Genomic DNA, 21,762 nt, shown 5'->3' with positions numbered 1-21,762 from the left:
TTTTGACTGGACATCCTTGGTGTTTCATTTTGAAAACCTAAAGCTTATTTGCTGTGATGGAGAGGAAGTAGGTGCTCCTGCTCGTCCGGGCAGGAGCTATCTCCCAAGTGTAATACTTCCCCAATTCACACTCTGTTTATATGACCCAAAGAAAAAGTTTTGCCTCATGCGGAGCAGAGGACTTGGGCCAAGATTTTTTAACTAGGGAAGAAAACTCTTACACATTTATATTAATTTTACATTTGGCAAAAAATTATTCCCTGACCTTCCCTTAAGGGCTTTTTTTCAGTTGTTTTTAACATTTGATTTATTAAGGATTAGCTCCAGTATGAGAAAGCTAAGTTAGATGCTTGAATGAAGCCAAATAGGGTTTAATTCAAAGAGGCAAATATTTCCTGATGATTTACTTACTAGATTCATTCTTTTAATTTTCCATTTCCAGATTGCCCATGAGGAGATTGCAATATTCCCAAATTGTGTTATTGGAAGCCTGTCACCCATTCAATAAGAAAGTATTTCTTGGTCCAGAACTTGCTTCTGAAATTGCAGGGCTCCTACAGAACTGGGTGGCTTGAGGAGCTATGTGGACAGCACTAGGATGTGTGGTGTGCTGGCTACAGCAGCAGCTGTGATCATTGCAGTCAGGTAGTTGAAGCCATGTACTGTGTTGGCGAGGTACAACCCCACGAGGACACAAACAGATGTGATTCCCTAGGATGCAGCTAACCTCTGCCTGTGCATGAAAATGGCAGCTTTTACAATCCACCCCATTAACTGTGTTTTGCCAACATTCATGTTTTTGCCAAATTCATTTTTTGCCACATATTCACAATTTCACTAGTAGCCAGTAGTCCTGCGGCACAGATGTGCACTTCAGATGTGGAAGGGCTGCAAGCACACTGAAAGCAAGTAGTTATTTAAAGAACAAAATGTCCCCGCTGTTTGCTCAGTACTACTTTAAACAAATAGACAAACAAGGAGGAAAAAATTCGACTTAGAAGCACTAACACTGCGTTCTACATTCCTCCTCCCTAGAGAGATGGTAGGATCAAGCCACATATGATGGACATTAGTGGGGTCATTCAGGGTGCTGCTGACTGGTGTCAGGGTAATAAGGGGTCACGAGGTAATAGATGGCTGGGCAGAGCTGAGGAGAGAGCAGAGGGAGCAGATCTTCATTTGCATTGCTGTGTGTCCACACACCAGCTAAGCTAAATGCTCTTCCTGTTTGAGTGCCACTTCTCAAGACCACTTGGATTTCACCTTGGCCAAGCCAATTGAGTCTGTAATGAAGTTAAAGGCTGGGTGATTGCAGCTAGTTGAGTGCTCAGTCCAGCGTAGACAGGATTTTATCTGCAGGCATTTTGCTTCTGGCTCTCAGCCTGATTTAGTCCCAGAAAGGAGTGAAACCAAAGCCATCTGGGCCATCTTTCTTTGTGGAGGAGCATACTAAGTCCCTGTAAGTTTGTTTTGAGGTTGTTGCTTGCCGATATGTGCTTTGCAGAACGGGAATGAGTCACATGAGGATCATTCTGTATCCAGCAAGCTACTTCTCCTTTCAACTCTCCATTCCCAAACAGAAGATCTTGTGACAAAGAAGAAAGGCAGATTCCTGGCAGCCTGGAAATGCTTTTTTCCTCCCTGGCCCCGTGAGAAGAGCTGTAGCATGTTCAAACAGGTTGATACAAAGCAAATAAACAGTCCTAGAGAGATGGTCAGTTTCTGTAAATAGCAGCATGCTGGCCAGAGAGGAGAGGGGCGGGAGAATGTGGGCGTTAGAAAGCAGCTGAAGAACAAGATGTACACATAAAAGCTGTTTGTTTCTTCTCAGCACGCAGAGCCTGATACTACTACCTTGCCTAGTCATGGCCTAGAAAATATGAAGGGATCTGTGGGAGTTTCACCTTCCAGCCAAGCTTTGCAACAAGCTTTTGTCTCTGCATGAGGAGACAACTCTTCTAACCCTATGCATTCCTCCCCCAGACCAGGCAGGTGGAACATCTTCAAGTAGGGCTTAGCAAAGGCAGGTTGCAGTTACAGGGTGTACAAGATCAGCAATAGTCAGTGTGGGTACCCAGCTCTTACACAAAACTTCTCATCCACAGAAAATCTTCATTAGCACTTAACAGAAGAGGATTAATATTAATATCCAAGTGCTAAGTGAGTGTACTTGCCTTGGTTGTTAAAGGACCAATGTGGTGTTAGTGCACGAAATAGCTACCTGCTTGAACACTGACAGTCTCATGCTTGGTACATGCTTGGCTGAATCCCACATGGACACTGGAATATAGTGAGCTCTGCCAAATAGCACAATTGCACTTCTGAGGAGAGGTCAGGGGAGGAGAGCAGCCCCAGGAGAGTTGTATCTGAGCTTCTCCCATGCCAAAGGAGTTTTGTGGAAATGGAGGTAAAGTGTGTCCTAAATTTTGCATGTTGGCTCAGAAAGTGAAGTGGATGTATGTGCAATAAATTAATGATGTGAATGGCAACAGAGGAAAGGACCTAAACGTAGTCAGACAAAAGAGAAAAAAGAGTTTGGGGTCTGTGGTGTGGTGTAAATAAGAGAGTCCCAGGTACCTGTCTGGAAGACATTCTGTGAAATATGCAGATACCAAGAGCGGTTTTTGTTCCCGGCATCCTGAAGCATCTCCCTGACAGATGGTTTCCCTGCCATTTCACCTGCCCCCGCAGGTACGACTACATCGAGATCCGTGATGGGGACAGTGAAGCAGCAGACCTGCTGGGCAAGCACTGTGGGAACATTGCACCTCCTACCATCATCTCTTCTGGCCCCTCTCTCTATATCAAGTTCACCTCAGACTACGCACGGCAAGGTGCTGGCTTCTCTCTGCGCTACGAGATCTACAAGACAGGTGAGTGTCTGAGTCGGTGCCTGTCTCCCAGACTGTTTGCCACAATTATCTTCACCAGGAGATGCCTTTGACCGCCTTTTCAATGTGATTTCTAGCATGTTTTCCAGAGATAAAGCACATTTTTCTTTTTTTTATTTAAGCAAGTCTGTGCATCACATTTCCAAGAAGGTAAAGATGTTAATGGCACATGACAGTGCATTTTTTGATCACAGTGTGGCAATTAAAGCAGGGTTGCTCCTTAAATGCTCTCTTGTATTCGAGGACTAGAAATATACATCTTTTCTCCCTGGCATGTGTGGAGCTTGTCAGGGCTAAAAGGGGATTGTCCCTCTGCTACAAGTGCATGGAGCTCCCCCTCCTGTGGAGCAGCGATTCAGGGTTGATCAGTGATGCTGTGTTTTCTCTCCATGGGTGTGGGGTTTGTAACTGGGGGCTCTGGTTTTCAAGTGGTTGCTGGCAGCAGTGCTGTCAAAATCTGGGGCAGCACCTTTCCAGCTGATGTTAGAGGAACAGTTCATAATTCTGTTTAATACTGAGCTATTACTGAGGAAAGAAAAAGCTGCTCAAAACCCTTGTAATAGTGTTTCTGTCTAAATATTTGCCAGAAGTTTGTATCTGGGAAGAAAGAGGCTTGAGAAAATAACCCCTGCATGTGAGAGAGGTGTGCCTGCATGCTGAGGGAACAGGAGAGAGTTTTGCCACGGGCACGCGGGTGCCTGCCCTGTGCCCACATTCCTTTGTTGATGTGTTGGAAGACAACACACATGGCTTTCATGTCATTGCATCCAGCACCAAAAGAAAATGTCTGTGCCATGGGAAGAAACAAAAAGGAGCACAACAGGGTTACTTATCCAGCCTCTTTAAAGAAAACATGAGGAGCACAGGCAGCAGTGCCCATGGTCCCTGGGCCAGCTGTGCAGCAGGGAGAGGCGTACAGACAGCACACAGTCTGGTCATAGGTAGATGTGAATGTGGAGATTTTGCTGCAAGAGAATGAGACTCCCTAAATTCCTTGTGAATTGATGAGGACAGGACATGTATGAAGGTTCAAATGGATGAGGAAAATGCTGTTGCTGGTGGTTGCCTGGACTGCATAACTGGGCATTTAGCTGTTGTGCAGCCAGCTCACCACCACTGTTAGTTGATGGTTAGGATGCAGATTAGTCCTGAAAGAGTTTAGTGATTCAGCCAGATATGGGGTTTGCTAAGGCCAGTTGCCATCACGGAGGATGGCAAAGAGTGTAGGTGGGAAGACCCACCTCAGCCCCCCCCTTGCCTCTCTTTCCCTGCACACACCTCCTGTGAGCCCAGCAGGCTGTGCTGGGTTGTGCCTGACCTCACACTGGGTCCACGCCCTGACTCAGGGCACAAGGCAGTGTGGGGTGGTCCAGCTGGCTGAGGTGGCCCGGCCATGCTGTGGGAAGGGATGGCAGGCAGGAGCCCTGTCGGTCTGGGTGGGAGCCAGTAAGGGACCAAATTCATGGGGAAAAGAAGTTATTGCTGGGAGGGGAGGAATCAAGGGCCGATCTGGAAGAGAGCAGATATTGAGTGGAGACTAGACCTCAGTTTGTATCCTTCGATGTAAGTCCCTGCAGTACCGCCCTCAGGTCTGAAGTGGTGCTGGGGCTCCTTTTGTCACCCCCACCCCTGCAGGCAGCCATCCTCTCCAGATACAGCCACACTTTCTTACAGCCACAGCCCATGAAATCAAGCCTGGCTAGGCAGGTTTTGGCACAGGAGTGTGGATGAGCCTGTGCTCCGGGAGCACTCCCAGCCCACATCTGCCCAGCCCCAGTCCCTGCCAGGGCTCCAGAGAGGGCGGTGGGCAGTGCTGGCTGCGGGGCTACTGCAGTACAAGCAAACTCTGCCTTCTGTCGGCAGGCAGGCTGGCACGAGCCAAGTTTCCGTCTGAGCTGTCAGCATAACCAGCAAGGGTGTCACCAGCTTTAAAGGTCATCAGATTGTCATTGTCCAGATCAGTAAAGGCATCAGTGGCTGCGGATTCCTTCTGTCTTAAAGGCGACCTAAAAAAACAACTCTTTTCAATCGAGCATTTATTTCCCCACCTTGTGCTGAATTTCCCTTATCACAGTGTGAGAGAGGACCAATCTGCATACAAACAACCACATACCAGTCTTTGAATCCCCTGATGGGTATCAGTCAGCAGTCTGTGGGCTGACAAAAGAGCCGCCTGCCCTGGCTGGTCCAGCCTCCCTGCTGGTTCCTTTGTGAGTCAGTTTGGCAGGGCCGGCCTGAGCTCTCCAGCACTGGGCATCAAAGTCTCTTCTCAGGCTGGCCTGTGCTGCTGAAGCCAGCATGACTCCTGTTGATTATCTGCAGCTTCCTTATAAAAAGCTGATCATTGTGTTTGCTGCTATTAGCCAAAATGTAGACAAAGATGCCTAATGTGATAAGAGCCCCACGTGAGGAAACTCTTGTCTAATGTAACTACATAGTTTACATCTCTTTCCTGTCTCTAGAGGACAGTCCCTGACTCTGGGTTTAGTCCTTGATTTTCTCCCTAGCTCGGAGCTTGTCTTATTTTCACTGTTTGTTCGTCTTTCAAGGTGTTTAGAATGAAGTACACCCTTATTCCTGTTCATGGCATTATGCTGTGATTTGTGTTTGGCCTTTTTTTTTGCCTCTGCATTTTACCCCAGGTTCACACCCGAAAAGCTGGCTGCTTCATTAGGTAGTCAATTAAGAGCCTCTCCTGAGTAGCTCTCCAGCCAGGCACTGCATAATGCAGTGCAAGATCCTACTATTACTGCGGGCTGCTGGTCTGACTCCGGTAGGTTAATGATGAATTGAATAACAAGTCTCCCATTAGTCCTGGGAAGGCTCCTACTGCCTGGAAGAGCTGAAGCAAAAGGGTTTGTAGAGGAGAAGGAAAGTGTCCCAGTAAAAGTGAAGCAGAAACCTTTGCAAATGCTAGTGCTGCGTTGCAGCAGTAGCCAGCAGCCTCTCACATTCCCTTTCCCCTCTGATAGCTCCAGGCTGCAGATTTCTGTTGCCTATTGTCCTGGCAAGGGTTTCAAAGTCACCGTGGTATGAATATGACATAAATTCCCCTTTCCCCAGCCACCCCGAGGCACCTTGGCTGTATGAGAGGGGGCACCGATCTGGCCTGGCTGCAGCTGAGGCCAGTGCTGAGGTCAGCAATAAATAAGAGACAACATTGTCTGTCCTCCTCACCACGCAAAGGTCTTCCTTAAGGGTAGAAATAACTTGCATTTCTGGTGTGGATGGCTCATTCTGTGAAAAAGAGGGCTCTGTTCCAGCTCTCAGCAGAGACACCCCTGCCACGGGCCCTGTTACCCTCACTCTTGTTGTGGCCACGTTGTGGGGACATTTGCTGGAGCTGGCCCCTGTCCCTTGTGTGGATCTCGGAGGGGCTGCAGGTTAACTGTGCACTTCCCAAGGGTTTGCAGCAAACAGTGGAGACACTGGCACCCTCCCACAGGCCCTTTCACTGTGTAAATATTTGTGCTTCCAGATTTTCTCAAGAGGAAACTGAGGCACAGATGTCTGTGCTGGAAGGGTGGAGTTTGCAGGAGACTGGCCCATGGCGACAGCCTTTCCAAAAAGAATACATCCCATTACTCTTCTCTGCCCCATCCCAGGCAGCTCCTTCTGTGGACAGGGGCTCCTCCATCAGACCTGGGGCCGCTGTGGTGCCTTGCCTGCCTGGCTGCAGGTAGCAGCTGTGACATGGGTACTGTGGATGGCAGCTCCCTGCGTGCTGGCCGGCCTCTCTGCAGGATCTGGAGCAGCACGCAGGTCTGCCAGGTCAGTGTTTGGGGGACGGGTTAGAGTGGAAAGGGCCAGCTGGGGAAGGCAGGCCAGCTTGGTGTGACCTCCCTGTCTACCACCACCGGTGTGAGGGACATGGCAGGGTGCTGGCCTGCCAAATCACATCCATGGTTTTGGATAGGATTGCTCTTCTAGTCCTGGTTTTGAGGTAATTGTCAGAAGGATCAGCAGTAGTGTACAGATTATGTTTGCAAAGCTGTCTAAGGGATTTAGAACCATGTTGTCCACTACAATGACTTCATGGACATTGTCTCTCCACCTGTGGAAAGCTTTGAAAATCACCTTCTCACTCCCTGCAGTAATTCCCACAACTCTTGAGCTGTTGGACATTTCCAGAAGTGAATACACAACCCTGCTAAGCTCAGAATGGGGTTCCCACAGTGTCAAGTTGTTGGCATTAAGCTTCATTGTTGCTAAGGTTCTGGGTTTTTCCTGCTGCTACAGGCTCCGAGGACTGCTCCAGAAACTTCACCGCCTCCAATGGCACTATTGAGTCTCCGGGTTTCCCTGACAAGTATCCACACAACCTGGACTGCATCTTCACGATCATAGCCAAGCCGAAGACAGAAATCCTCCTCCACTTTCTGCTTTTCGACCTTGAGCATGACCCACTGCAGGCGGGGGAAGGAGACTGCAAGTATGACTGGCTAGACATCTGGGATGGCATCCCTCAGGGTAAGCCACGAGGTGCTGCACTGGTTTTCTTGGCCCTTCCTGGTGTCTCACAAAGCTCCAAAACTGTGCAATCTGTGTCCAAACACCAGGGGTGCCTAACCTCAAAGGTGGCTGCAGCCTGCAACCTGCCATCAGGGCACTCCATGGCCAGCCAGGGGACAGCGTGCTTGCAGAAGGCTGCATTCATTAAACCACAAGCTACTGCTCTGCTGTAACCACTGGTCTGAAAAGCCCCATGGGACACTCCAAACACCAGCAGTTCTCCCTCAGGGAAGGGCAGTGGGTTCATGCAATGATGGGAGGACCTCCTCACCTTATAGCAAAACTGAGAAACAGAGTGGTTTGGAGTATTTCCCAACAATTGCAGAGCAATGCCTGCTGCAGTGGGTATTTCTGCACTGCATGGCACCAGGCCAATGGATGTAAAAAATAGCCCATCCCCAAAGCCTATCTTTTTTATCCTGATCAGCAATGTGTTGGTGACCCAGGAGGCTGGTGGAAAAGCAGACATTACCTTTGCTGCTCTTTCTTTTGCAGTTGGCCCCTTGATAGGCAGGTATTGTGGCACTAAGATGCCATCGGACATCCGCTCAACCACTGGCGTCCTCTCTCTCACCTTCCACACGGACCTGGCAGTGGCTAAGGACGGTTTCTCTGCTCAGTACTACTTGATCCACCAGGAAGTCCCAGAAAGTAAGTTGGAAATGTGTGTGTATGACTTAGTTGTGTCCCCTGTGTTTCCCATCTTTCATTTGGCATATGCAGGAGTGAAGTGTGTCCAGGGGCTGGTTCTCCACCAGCAGTGCAGATAGCAGTTCCACTTAGGTGTGTTCTCTGTTTCTGATAGAAGTGAGATTTCAGTAAGAATTTCACTTTCTGACCTTTTGTTGACTTTTCACTTGCTTGTGAAGTCTTCTCAATACCTTTTGGGTTAGAATCCTTCATGCATGTGCTCAGCCCAAAGGATTTAGGGGAAGACTTCAGCCCAGCATATGCAGCAGATTCATTAAAGCATCAGGGAAAATATGTGCTCTCTCTTTCTCTAGTTTTTCAGAAATTCAGAGTCCCAAACCACAAATTGTAATTTCTTGGCTGTCTAATTAAAGATTGCTTAAAGCTCTAAGAATTTCAAGCCAAATTTTGATTATAACCTTTAATAAGGGAGATAAATTGATGTGGAGTGAGGAGTAAGTTGTGTGTTTTGAGAATAAAGAGCATTTTGATTCATTCTGGTAACACTTGCAGGCAAGGAAAGGTTTCATTTGTTTTCCCATGGTATTTTTGCATCAGAGCTACTGTTCTTGACCTCTGTTCCCAGTGAACCTCTGATACAACAGAAGCAGCCTTCAGGACACCCCTCAGTCCCAGAGAAAGAGAGGGAGTCCCTGACCTGCCACTGCAAGCCTGTGACAGAGAGCACGGTAGAGTAGGGGTTGTGCAGCACCAGGGCAGCAGGGTCACAACCTCTTACTCTGTGATTAAGGGATGTTCTGCTGAGGCTGTGAGAGTTACAGACAAGCATGAGCTCTTCACCATTACCTATTGCCACACTCAGCTGATCTGTTCTTTAATCCCTTTTCTATTCTGTCCTTTAAAAGGAGTTGGAAATAAGATGTTGAACACAAAGCTTGAGAAATCAAGCACAAGAGCCTTTGTTAAAGGGCCAGGCCTGTTTTCATTTATGGTGGTGTAAATTGAAACTTCAGTAATAGCACTGACATCCTAACCTGGCCCATCATTTCCACCCAAGGTTGACTTGGCCACATTAAAAACCCAGGCAGTTTGGTAGAGCCCCATTGGTTTACAGTAGCAGCATGCTTGGACCCATGCAGTATTTTCTATCACTGTCTTCTTTGCTATTGTTTTTATGGGACAGCTGCCATAAAATAGATGAGATGTGCCATAAAACTGAGCTAAATGTGACTTTTAAAGCCTTAGAAGTGAGGAGATGCAAATGAAAGCATAGAAGAGTCTTTCATAATCTTGCCTGGTTAATCCCTATGGGCCTGATAGCACATACAGTGCATGCACATAGACACATACACACGTGCAACCCTGCTCTCACATGCACACAAAACCTTTATAGCTGCTCATTCCAATCCTTGACATTCCTGCTGGCAGCACAACAGTAAGCACCCTCCTAATGTGTCTTGTCTGTACTCCTTGCCTTGTCAGTGCTTAGACTTCACCTACAGCCTTCAGGAAGATGGGAACTTTGTGATAAGGGTACTTGGAACATCTTGTTGGAGGTGGAGGGAGGGAAGGCACAGAATTGTGTCAAAACTGAGCAAAGGTAAAGAAGATAGAGAAAGGGAGAAAGATCCAGCCTGTATTAGTGTTCAGAGGGCCTTGTAAACACAAAGCTGCCCTATCTGTAATTTTTCAGTGCCATCTGTGAACACACACAACCTGCAAGATGGTGCAGATCTGTTCATCTTTCCAGACAGGCAGCTTTGCTCAGGGTTAGATGGAGAGATTAGTTCAGGGCTGCCTTTCACTTGGGGGTGAAGTACTGAGACAGTAAACCAATCTCTGTGTATGTGTGTGTCTGCTCTAGACTTTCAGTGCAATGTGCCTCTGGGGATGGAGTCTGGCAGGATCTCCAACATGCAGATCAGTGCCTCCTCCACCTATTCAGATGGGCGATGGACCCCTCAGCAGAGCCGCCTCAACAGTGATGACAACGGCTGGACCCCCAATGTAGACAGCAACAAAGAGTACCTCCAGGTACCTTTCCAGCCCACTCGCCTCTTCCCCTACCAAATGGAGTGTCATGCTGTTAAACTGACCCCTGACCATAAGGCTTGTTGAATTTTTTATTGCCTCTGTGGCTCATGGGGGAGCAAGCAGCAGGGGAGCTGCAATGCCTCAGTGAAATGTGGCTGGCTGGCTCTCCCATTAGCTTGCCCACACAAGGACTGACTCCATCCGATGTCTCTCTCCCACCCCCTCCTTTCTGCCCAAAACCTTGATGGACTTTCCAGCAGTCTGACAGAGACTGAGAGACCTCTGCCACTTACAAGGGCCACTGACTCCGCCACTGGCCTGAGGACCAAAGTCTCCAGGGGGTGCATAGAAAAACAACTAGAATAATATTTATCTCATCAGTGATGCAGGGAGCGTGAGCGGGCTGTGTCAGGCGGGGAGCTGACAGAGCAAAGGCTTTCCCTGGGAGCTGGTTAGAGCCACAGTGTGTCCGCACACAGCTTCTGACTGTGTCACATCGCCGGGAGACACTGCTTGCTAAAGGGCACTACGAGCAGGAGGTGGTGAATGTCATTGCCCCTAGCAGACGTCTCATTCTTCATTCATGGCAGGGCTACTAAGCCAGCTCCGCTGACCTTTCTCAACCCATGTTGTAAAACAAACAAAAAAAAAAAACCAGCAAGGGAAAACCAAGAGCTGCAGGACTTGCTAATTGATATCATGCTTTTATTTTACATGGAAAAAGTTGGTCTCTGTCCTGCTTTAATGGACATGAGCTTCTGTGCAGATCCTATTGCTTGGTGTGAGGCAAGAAGGCAGCTTTGTGATGGTTCCATATAAACAGACATCAAGATCCCTTGTAGATCCTTAGCTACTCTTGTCCCAGGGTCCTATCTGGCTGAAGTCAGCCCTGGGGGAGGGTCATGCCTGTTGAACTGTGCATCCACAGATAGAGTGAGACAGGCTGAATTTGCACCTTTTTATATTTCAGAGACAGAGGGAGGAACTAATTAGCCACTCTGGACTCTCAGGTGGTCACCACTCTCTTTCTTGTCCCTTTTTCCCCTGGAAAGGTGGACCTCCACTTCCTGACTGTGCTCACAGCCATTGCCACACAGGGTGCCATCTCGAGAGAAACCCAGAAGGGCTACTATGTCCGTACCTACAAGCTGGAGGTCAGCACCAATGGGGAGGACTGGATGATGTACCGACATGGGAAAAACCACAAGGTAATAGCCTTTTTGTCTCTTTTGCCTGCACCTTGGTGAGTCCTGCAGGCAACAAGAGGGAAGAGAACTGAGAGACTTTGCAGGCCCAGAGGGTTTAATCTGTGAGGGACTGATGGTGGCTAAAAGACAGATGATGCTCTGAGCAGAAATAGTCCTTTCTCCTCTGCACAGCAATGTAGAAAAACTATTCCTTGGAAAACCTGGCTGCTGCTGCATCTTTCGTGGTGGTGAGAGTATGTTCTTTGACTGCAAATGAAGGAGAAAATGTTTTTGCAGCTTGTGTTTTGCCATATAAGATTCATTGAGCTTTTATGGTCGTAGACCCGTCTGCATGCTGGGTTAACAATCACAAAACCACATGAAACTGTAGTTCAGGAGTTACTGAGGCCTGGAAATGAAAGGGCACAAATCCTAAGAGGCAATTGCACTGTCCCAGAGAACAAAATGAGCAATAAATAATGGGAAACAATTCGGGCTGCCAGAGCTGTGGGATCTGCACTAGCAGGGATGGTCAGCAAGGGTGCATTGAGCCCTGGGAGCTGTGCATGCTCTTGCTCTGTTGCTGGGACACACACAGAGATGGGAGCAAGGAGAAGGGAGGGTGTTCATCCATTTCACACCATATGGGTGCTGGTGTGTGGCCAGGAAAGATAAACTTGGAGTGGTCTGTGTGGGAGGTTTGGGGTGTGGGGAGGGAGGGTTAAGGCAGCCATGGTGCCAGGCAGGTTTTTCTCTGTCAATTGCTTTGGTCATGTGGTTGTTCCCTGGTTAAGGGTGCCTCAAGAAAGCATTTTCCTACTCTTCTGTGGCACCCACCAGCACTGCTGCCATGTTCAGGTCCTCCCTGCTGATGTGCCATAGTGTGTCTGTGTGAACTCTGTGGCTGGGGTCCCACACACCTCCCCCACACACACATCCCAGTGATTTTCAATTGCTCAGCACTTCTATTAAATTAGCTGTCCCTTCCATTTGCTGGCACGGGCCCTGCTGGCATGAAATGCAGTAGCCTGCCTTGTCCAGGATTCATCCAGACATTTCCTTCCCTTCCGGGCTGTGTGATTTCCCCATCCCCACAAGTATGTCTTAGGTTCAAATTCCCTCTGCTTCCCAGAATGAGTCCTCTCTGTGCAGATGTCCCGATCAGGGTCTCATACCTGCAATATCTGGAATATTTAAACTCCTCATATGCCACTGAGGGAGTGTTAGTCCTATTTTAGAAGTAAGGAAGTGGAGGTACTTGGGCAGCCCAGCACCATGTAGGGGAGTCCTCAGCTGGGCTCCCCCAGATCTCAGGTGGGCTGTCTCCAGGACAGTAGCTCATGGCAGAGCTCATGTATAGCTCTAACACAGTGCCCATGCAGTGGTGTGGAGCCTCTGTGCTCTCCCAGGACCCACTGGTCACAGCAGACCGTTCTGTGAACTGGGGCCATCTCTCCTCACCCCAGGTGAGTTTGGGGACTCATTGGGACTTTTCCTTTAAGCTGAGGCAGGCAGGAGATATGCATCATGCTGGGCAGAGAGGTGAGCTATGTACACAGCTCAGTGTTTCAAATAACCACTGAGAATAAATTTACCTTTTCAAGTCTTTACTGGCCAGGAATCTGCAGCTGGTTTTAGTTGCAGAGGAGAATAAATGTCCCATCCTTGCTGTTCTGGGTGTTGGACACTGGTTCCTCAGCCAGGGCAGAGCAGGAGAGCATGACTGGTTTCAGTGCTGCTAAGTCAATTTACATTGCTCCAGCAAGACCCTAAAGCCTGGCTGGTGTCAATCCAAAACAGTCCCACAGCCACCTGAATTGCCACAATTTCAGGATTTGGTCCTTGATTCCTGTCAGCTTTTTTCTACTCTGTTTTCTCTTTTCTTAAAAAAAGTGGAAAATTCAAACCTCTTCTTTTTCACTCCTCTGTTCCAGTCACTCGTTCCCATGTTCTGGCCGTAATTTGGCAGACACCTCCCAAGGTTGGAGGATAAGTAATTTTTTTTGGTGGCTCGCCTACCCCTTGCATCTGGGTGACTGCTTTCTTGCCCCGCCAAAGAACTGGCCACCAGCTGCTGAGCTGCAGTGGGGCCAGGGCAAGGCCACTCACTCACAGAGCTGGTGCTGGGGGGCTCTGGCCCCACATTCCGTGCCCACGTTAATCCCTGCTGTTCCTGGACTAGGCAAGCTCCCAGATGTCTGTTCAAGGTGCAGCTCCCTCCCTGCGTCAGCGCGGAGCTCCACACAGCCTGGGCTGCAACGCTGGAGCGAGCCATGCCAAATAGATTCGTCAAGTGTGCCGCAGCTTGATTTGGTGCCATGAGGAGCAGGGAGGGAGGGAAGGTGTGGCCAGACCGGCACTCTCTATATACATGCAGATAGATACATATATATATAGACACACATATAATACACATATGTATATCTGCACATCCACACATATATATGCACATGCGCACATAAGCATATGGGGTGTACCAAACACTGCTCTGAATTTCTGCCAGTTCTGTGGGCCAAAAGCAAATGCTCTGCCATGTATAGGTGGGTCAGCTAACATTCACATCTTCATCAGGGAGCTAATGCAAGAGAAAACCAGAGAGTGCAGGAGGGGCGGGGAGGGGATGATGCTCCCTGCAGAGGATGGGAAGCTCTGATCGCCTCTCTTTTGCCCCCTGCTTCCCCTCCCTCCGGTGTTTCAGATGACAGTGGGGCCAGGGTGTTTCCCTGCCAAATGTGATGGCTCACCTTTGAGTCCCCAGCTGCTGGCAGTCAGCAGCAAGGGAAATGGGAAAGGCAGGATGGAGCAGCGGAAAATGTGATTAATATGTGCTTGCAGCAGACAGGACTGGCTGGGCTGTTTCCGTGACGAGCACTGCTATGTTTCTGGGATGGGGAGGCAGTGGGAAGGCAGCTGGCAGGAGGGGAGCCCCACACTCACACCCTCCCCTTCCCACCCTATCCCTGCCAGGTTTTCCCCCTTCCTGGCAGCCCACTCCCCACAAAGCCTGGCCCAGCACACACAAGATGTCCCCCTGTCCAGGGGGTGGTGCTCTGTCTTTCCCTCAGGCATGGGACCAGGGGGAGAGGCTAACCCAGCAACCAGGCCAGAGTTCCCGAGCTGTCTTCCTGTGTGTCTCCTCGAGAGAGGAGACAGGGAGGAGAGTGGCCACTACCACGTGCCATCCCACACTTGCCCCTTACTACTCACCAGTATCCCCCCACCAGGGGAGAGGGACAAACCAACACTGCTGCAGAAAGGCTGGTCTGGCTCTTGCCCTCCTTGTTGCATCCGCCTCTTGTGACCTGGGGCCAGGCTGATGGCCTCAGAGGTTATCTTCCAGGCAGCAGCCCTGGTGTGCAGGCGGTTTGCAAATGTCTTTAGAAAACAACAACTCTTCTTGAACCCAAGGAAGGAAAAGAGCACCTGGCAGGATTTGACCTTTTATTTGTGTCCATTTTATTTGGACAGACTCAACTATGAGGATTTTATCAGAAAACCAAGTTCTCATCCATTCTGATCGCTTCCTTTCTTGTAGCATCTCGGGCTCCAGCTCCCACGTGGTCTGAGCTGCTCCATCTTAGTAACTGCGGAGATAAGCTCACGGGCATCATCTAGTGTGGTGAGGGACTGGGGAATGGATGGATTTCAGGATTTGGAGTGGGTCAGGACCATGATGAGTGCTGCTCTCACTGCCTCCATTGCTCTGTAAAATGCAACTGAAACATTTGTTTTCAGAACCTGTAGAAGTCAATGGACAAGAAATGGCAGCAAGATCCAACTGATGTGCATTTTTCATTTCCTACTCATTTTGATGGTTTTGTGCTTGTTATTAGCTAACTTTCCTGGGTGGCATTTCAGGTGGTAGCTGAATTGCACAAAGGCTGAATTGCTGTAAAGAGCAGTATCTCAGCTGCCCATTGGAGGTGGGGACATCAGAGGTTTTTGGTGCTGGCGGTGAATATTGAGAATGACTCCTTGGAGACCCTTGTGCCTTCCTTTAGGAGTGTTCCTCTGTCGTTTCAGTTCTTAATTGCATCTCCTGTATTTATTCACCTGAGGAAGAAGAGAAAAGCGTTCAATCCTGTGGCTTTTTTATCCGGAAAACACAGGAAAAGCTTGCGCAATGAGCCACAGGGCCACAAGTGTTTCTGTGCAGAGACATCATGGTGCAGAGGATTTGCCCAGAAACATCCAGGTCCCAGCCTGCTTCTGCTGCTTTTGCAGGCAGGACAAAGATATCAGGCTGTGCCAAAGGCAGCCTTGCGCATTCACCCTTGGTGCAGTACCTGGGGAGAATTACAGCCCTGGCTTTCCTAGCAAGGCTGCAGCTTTGTATTTCTGGGTCTGATATCTCCTTTGCAGGCTAACATAGTACCACTCCTTGTGTCCCTGATGACTCCCAAATCTGAGTGGAGCCTCTCACAGACACAGAGCTGGCAAGCCCAGCCCAGCACACTGTGCCTTGCCCAGACGCTGTGCTTTGTTGAGTGTTGCCAAGTATCATTTTTCTTTTAACTCCTTGTTCCTGGATTTAATAAATCCAGAACTATCCACCCTCCACTTGAGCCAGAATCCTCCCACCATCAAACATGCCCCATTTTATGCCTTCCCTATCTGACAAGGAAAATAATCTCCCCTACTTTTCTCCTTCATGCTTCTTTGTCTAAATCCTGAAGCCCTAATCCTGTTAGCATGCTCTGTTCCAGAGCTCTGTCTCCACAGGAGTAACATAATCCTGCAGTAAATCTAGTGGGTCCAAAGAGATGCATACATATGGACAAAGGCAGGGCTGCTGCCATCCCTGGCCTTCTCCTCTTCCTCCCTCAGCCACTTTCTTCAGCTCCCCAAGAAATTGCATAGTGGCCAAGCAGCATAATAAATAGAACAGGAGAGAGGTACTTCCTACCCCTCCCTGACTCACTGCCTCTTCAACTTCATGGCACTTTTTGTTTCCCTGTCCTTCATCTCCTTCACTCCAAACTGCCAATGGCACAATTCCCGTATCCACTGGAACTAATGTAGCTTCAGAAATCCTCCCATCACCCTATGATGGTTCCAACATGTCAGAAATGTGACTTGTAAATGCTGGTGTGGAGTTTGCATGTGTATGCACATAGAAAACTTTCGCAGTCCTCCTCTAGCCTAGACATCATGTCCCCTACTTTTACAGCCTCTCCCCTACCACTTGCTTTCTGCAGCAAATTAATTAAGCAGGTCAGCTCTCATTGATTATCAATTTAATTTTACATGCAGACCTGCTGTCTGGACTAAAACAGAAGTAAACATACAGTGTATGGGGAGAAGATAGGCAGCTTTTTGATGCAGTAATGAAAGCGAGTTCCCTTGACTGTTTCTTGGAAGGTGTTTTTAATTTGTTAATGGTTTTCCCATTCATCTTCTGGCTCCATCACCTTTCAATGTGTGTTCATGTGCATGCGCATGTGTGCTCTCTGCTGAGTGTATATCTATTTATCTATCTATCTCCCTAGATCACAGCCAGGTATTTTTTTTTCTGCTGGTGTAAATTACTGTGACTTCTTATACTTCGATGGTGATATGTTGATTTACACCATTCGAAGACTTGGCTCAAAATATGTGCTGAGTGGGATGGGAAGCAGATAGGACGGGAGGAATAGCAATGTTCTATTTTGGTAGAGAGGGAAGAAATCTTTGCTTTCTTGGCACTCCCAATTTCACACATTTTCTTGCTAGTTCTTCCTATGCTATGAGTGCTAATTTGAGGCAGGATGTAGAGCCTGTTGAAGTCAATGGGCCTCTCTCCACAGTGTACTGGGGCTCTGGGGTCAGCATTTTCAATACAGGGAAACCAGACAGTCAGGGTCAGACCCTGGTCAGCAGCTGGGTCCTGCAGACTCACAGTGCACTTCCACTTGGGAAGGAGGCTGAACGAGCAGGCATGTGGGAATTGCCCCAGGTCTCTAACAGCACCAAGCACATGCCCTCTGAAAGTGGCCCCTTTCTGTTATGCTGAATGGGGTGCGAAGCAATTACTTGCTGTGATCAGTTGGGGCTGTTCAGAAGCGAGGTTCAGTGGAACAGATCCTGCCAGTGCAACTGATAGCAGAGCTGGAAGTCAGGTGCCAATTCTGCCCTCACAAGCTGGCAGTCTGGAGAGTCATGGCCCAGATTCAGAGTTCATAGCTTGTTGAATGTGATCTAGCCTGCGTAAGTTGCTGATTTCTAAACTGAAGGCAGAATTGAAATTGCTCTTCTTGGAAGTGTGTGGTTGGGACCAAGGTCATCTAAGAGATGTTTCCAGCAATGCCTATAGTAGTGATAAAGTTTTTGGGCTCAGTCCTGCTTCTGCTTTCTGTCAAGTTTGACTGTGCAGAAGTCAGCAACAAATTATGCTGGTGTAAATTTGGATTCTGGCCCCTGATGCTCATATATGTGAAGTGAGCTAAAAAGAACAAAACTTGAAATATGTTAAATCAAAAAGAGCAGCAAACCTCGTCAGTGAGTGTTAAACATGCTGGTCCATATGCAACCTTTGGCTCATAGAGTCTTCACACTGCTGATGGTGGGAAGCAAAGAGAGGTTGCCAGGAGAAGACTCCACTGGACTTGCTGCCCTTGGACATCTGCTGGGGCCACCATTAGGAGCCATCTGCTGGGAGAGAGGGATCTTTGGTCTGACCTGACATGCTGCTCCTTGTGCTAAAATAGTTGCACTGGCTCAGATTAACATTTCCTGTCCTCTGGTGTTAGGTTCAGAGGTAAGGTGTTTTGTGTCAGCTTCTGTGTTGGCATAAAGCTGAAGGCTTTTCTGCAGTATAGAAATATATCCTTTCAAACTGTGTGTGTGTGTCTGTGCCCATGGGTTTACAAGACACACACACACATGCCCGAAGAGTGTTTCTCAGTAACCACTCTTCTTACAGCCCTCCTGCTGGAAAAAAAGGGTATTTGGTGTCTGCTGAGCAAGGAAAAGGATGGGAAGTGAGGTCAGACAGGATAAAATAGGATATTAAAAACACATAAACCATGCTGTGTTGCTAAACGGTAGCAGCATGATATATATTCTCTAGATTAGCATTTCTGCTCAAGTTCACATCAACCCCACATCCCAATTACCAGCCAGATTTGCAACTGAGTCCCTCTGTGGGGTGGCTGCTCCCTGCCCTGAAGAATTGGATGGTGGTGTGCAGAGGCAGCCCAAAGCTAGCTGGGATGCTGTGAACAGCCCTGTAAACACCCTCTGCACACCCTGGCGTGCAGGATCCTGGGAGAAGAGCAGTAACATGTGCCATCTGCAACCCTAGAGCCATGGGAGGCTTATAAAATGCTTTCTAGCTGCTATTCAAGGCAAGGAGCCAGGATACCGCCTCACCCCTTCTTCTGTCCTGAATTGTTTGACTCCTGCCTCCCACAGGAGACTGGTGCCAGAGATTACACTCTCCTGCTTTCCTGAGACAAACTTAGTGGAACTCTTGTGCTTAGTACATGTATACATGGTAGGAGCTTGTAGAAGAACCCAGCCAGCCATCTCAGGGTGGATGTGGTTCCAGGCTGAGATGGGAGGATAGTCTAGCCCTGTCCTGAAGTGCCTGCATGCTTGGAGGGAAAGCAGGCAATGCCTGCAGCCTTGGTCAGTGAGCTCTAGTGCTTTATGCTGTGGCAGAGAAAGGGTTGAAAATTACCCTCCCATTGGGTATTTCCTCTTTCCCACTGTGGCTTTGCAGCCTAAAATGGAAACACATGTATCCAGTCCTTGTCCAGCCTATTTTAAAAATGGGCAGAAGAGGTGGATCTAACATCCATCTGGTAGTTATTGATTATGGCCATCTGGTAAGGCAGCAGCCTTTTCATACCATGTGGGATCATAAACTCCCAAAGAGCTGTCTCCATGTGGCAGGTTGCATGTGCATGGGAGAGGCAAAGGCAGGGGCTGGCTGAGGCAGCAGCTTGTCACCCCAGGCAGAGGTGCATCCTTCCTGCTCACACCACTGCTTCCACATGATGTTTGCCAGTGGAGCTCAGTGCAAGGATGCATCAGGACATCAGCCTGTTTGGGAGCATCTGCCCACTTGTGCTGGAGCACATCTAGGTTTGGCAGCTCGAAGCAGCTGAGGCCTGATAGTCTGAGGTGCCTCAAAGTGCTGTGAGAGGCAGTCGGGCAGAAAGCTCCTGGCTCTCCTGGCTGATAGGTGGGTCCATCCACCATGCCGTCCTGACAGTGGCTCACATCTCCCTGCTGGTCCCTGGTGCTTACCCAGGTTGGAGGCTGGCCCTGATCAGAAAGCCTTTCCTTGGTTTTCCCTGCTGAGATTATTTTGACTGCTTATCAGGTGAGAATGTAACAGTGTGTGCAAATGTACATTTGTGCCTCCCTTCACTTGCAGACATTTCAGGCCAATGAGGATGCCACAGAGGTTGTTCTCAACAAGATCCATAGCCCAGTGCTCACACGCTTTGTGCGCATCCGTCCCCAGACCTGGCACAACGGCATCGCCCTGAGGCTGGAGCTGTACGGCTGCCGCATCACTGGTGAGGGTCCCCTTCTCCCCTTGGCTTCGGTGCTGCTCTCTGTCCCTCTAACAGCCTACCCTGGAGTGCTGTCCCTTGCCACTGTCATGGCTGCTTGGGGTGGGAGTGGTGATGCTGTGAGCAGCATGGAGACATCCATCACAAGGGATGTGCTTGGAGGGACAGGAGTCCAGGTCCTGGAGGGAGGGGGAAATGCCCAGTGCTGCTGTTGGTTTAGTGTCCAGAGTTTAAAGCTGTGAGGAGAACCAGGAGCACTTCCCTTCAACTACCCTGACTGTTCATGCTCTTTCCTCCCCTGCAGATTCACCCTGCTCCAACTTGCTTGGAATGCTTTCTGGCCTCATTCCTGACTCACAGATCTCTGCCTCTTCCATCAGAGGCTATGACTGGTCTCCCAGCATGGCCCGCCTGGTGAGCAGCCGCTTGGGCTGGTTTCCTCGTGTCCCCCAAGCCCAGCCTGGGGAGGAGTGGCTGCAGGTGGACCTTGGCGTCCCGAAGAACATCAAAGGCGTCATTATTCAGGGGGCTCGTGGAGGGGACAGTGTGACCACCACCGAGTCCCGTTCCTTTGTGAAGAAGTTTAAGGTGGCCTATAGCATGAATGGAAAGGACTGGGACTTCATCCAGGACCCCAAAACAATGCAAGCCAAGGTAGGCACTACCTGGAGCAGCTGCAAAACAGGATATGTTTCTGACTAGCTTCAATCTGCCTGATGGGGTCTTGGGAAATTGGCTGTCCATGCCCATAGTGACCTTGGGAGCTTGGGGTTGTCACCATGAAATCCCAAGCTGTGTACCATAGTGCTGCTCCAAATCTGTACTAGAGGCCGTAGGTTCCACCTTTCCCCGGGGATGTCAATTTATCTTCATTTTCTGTTGTGGACCAGGTGTGGGGATGTGGACATCACCGGCTGTTTCTCCCAGCTTCTGCAGGTCAGAGTCCAAAAGACGGTGTGTTCAATTATGTTTTACACAAACTAATTACATACTTTAAGGGCAAAGGTGTGGCTGTTGTGGTGTGCGCCTCTGAAAGAGGAAAACAAATCACGACTTCTCTTTAGGAAATTTTCTATATCTGAAGTCCCTTTGCCACACTGGTGTGACCCTGTGTAGTGGTTTGCTATCCGGAGCTATGCTTGCTAACCCATGACACCCTGAAATTCCCCATATTTTTTCCTTATCATTGGAGTTCCCCATAATCTTTCTGCTTAGTGGTATGGGAGTGACTGGGGGCATGAGGAATAAATAAATTCTCTGCTACTGACTGTTCTGTTTTTATGCAAAGTCCTCTGCTTAAAATTTGGGTAAGTTTTAATTTTTCCTGATCTTCAAATGAGGGCTGATGCTATCTATAGCCCTCTGTTTATTCCCCACAGACTTTAGTTCGTGCATGTAAGCTGCAAAGCAGCAGTACTTGGACTGAGGAAAACCAAGCACTTACACTATCCTAGAACATGCAGTAGCTTCTTTATTTACCAAAGGAAAAATCTGATCTCATTTCTATTTGAAGTTAGTGGATATTCCCCAGGCTTCCCCTGCATAGCTTGGATTCTCAGCAGAGGCCAGGACAGACTGTGCAAGTTTCTTAGTAACAACCTGGCTGGTCCTCTTAAAACTGAGAAGGATCAGCCCAATTTCTGCTCAGCTGGGCTCAATGGCCTGGAGTCCGACAGCTAAACCGTTTCAAAGTGTGGCTGCATTCTGCCAGACCCAAAAATCAAGTCTGGCTGAAAGCATGTGAAATGCACACATGTCTTGCCTTTTCTCTCTCTCTTTTTCTCTCTGTAGCTTTTTGAAGGCAACATCCACTATGACATCCCTGAAGTCCGGAGGTTTGACCCTGTTCCTGCCCAGTACATCCGAGTGCACCCAGAGAGGTGGTCCCCAGCGGGAATAGGAATGCGCCTGGAGGTGCTGGGCTGTGACTGGACAGGTAGGAACCCCTACACCTCTGCCCACTGGCTGCTCTGGGGCCAGGCC

The 21,762-nt window shown here is 48.9% G+C and overlaps 1 protein-coding gene across 5 annotated transcripts in view; it reads left to right on the top strand.

Annotated features, from left to right (window-relative positions):
• Positions 1–21,762, top strand: part of NRP2 (neuropilin 2) — a 98,767-nt gene that overhangs the window by 25,873 nt on the left and 51,132 nt on the right. For 4 of the 5 annotated variants that reach the window (XM_082284717.1, XM_082284718.1, XM_082284716.1 and 1 more), the window contains exons 3-10: positions 2,692–2,873; positions 7,131–7,361; positions 7,899–8,054; positions 9,919–10,088; positions 11,141–11,296; positions 19,638–19,782; positions 20,084–20,433; positions 21,571–21,715. In XM_082284717.1, the coding sequence (XP_082140843.1) occupies positions 2,692–2,873; positions 7,131–7,361; positions 7,899–8,054; positions 9,919–10,088; positions 11,141–11,296; positions 19,638–19,782; positions 20,084–20,433; positions 21,571–21,715 (1,535 nt within the window). The remainder of the gene's footprint in view (positions 1–2,691; positions 2,874–7,130; positions 7,362–7,898; positions 8,055–9,918; positions 10,089–11,140; positions 11,297–19,637; positions 19,783–20,083; positions 20,434–21,570; positions 21,716–21,762) is intronic. The other variant, XM_082284720.1, reaches the window with a different exon arrangement.

Source organism: Coloeus monedula (genome assembly GCF_965178545.1).
Source record: "Coloeus monedula genome assembly, chromosome: 7".
NCBI classification, from domain to species: domain Eukaryota; kingdom Metazoa; phylum Chordata; class Aves; order Passeriformes; family Corvidae; genus Coloeus; species Coloeus monedula.
Note: the sequence above shows the minus strand (reverse complement) of the source record. Positions and strands in the feature narration are given on the sequence as shown.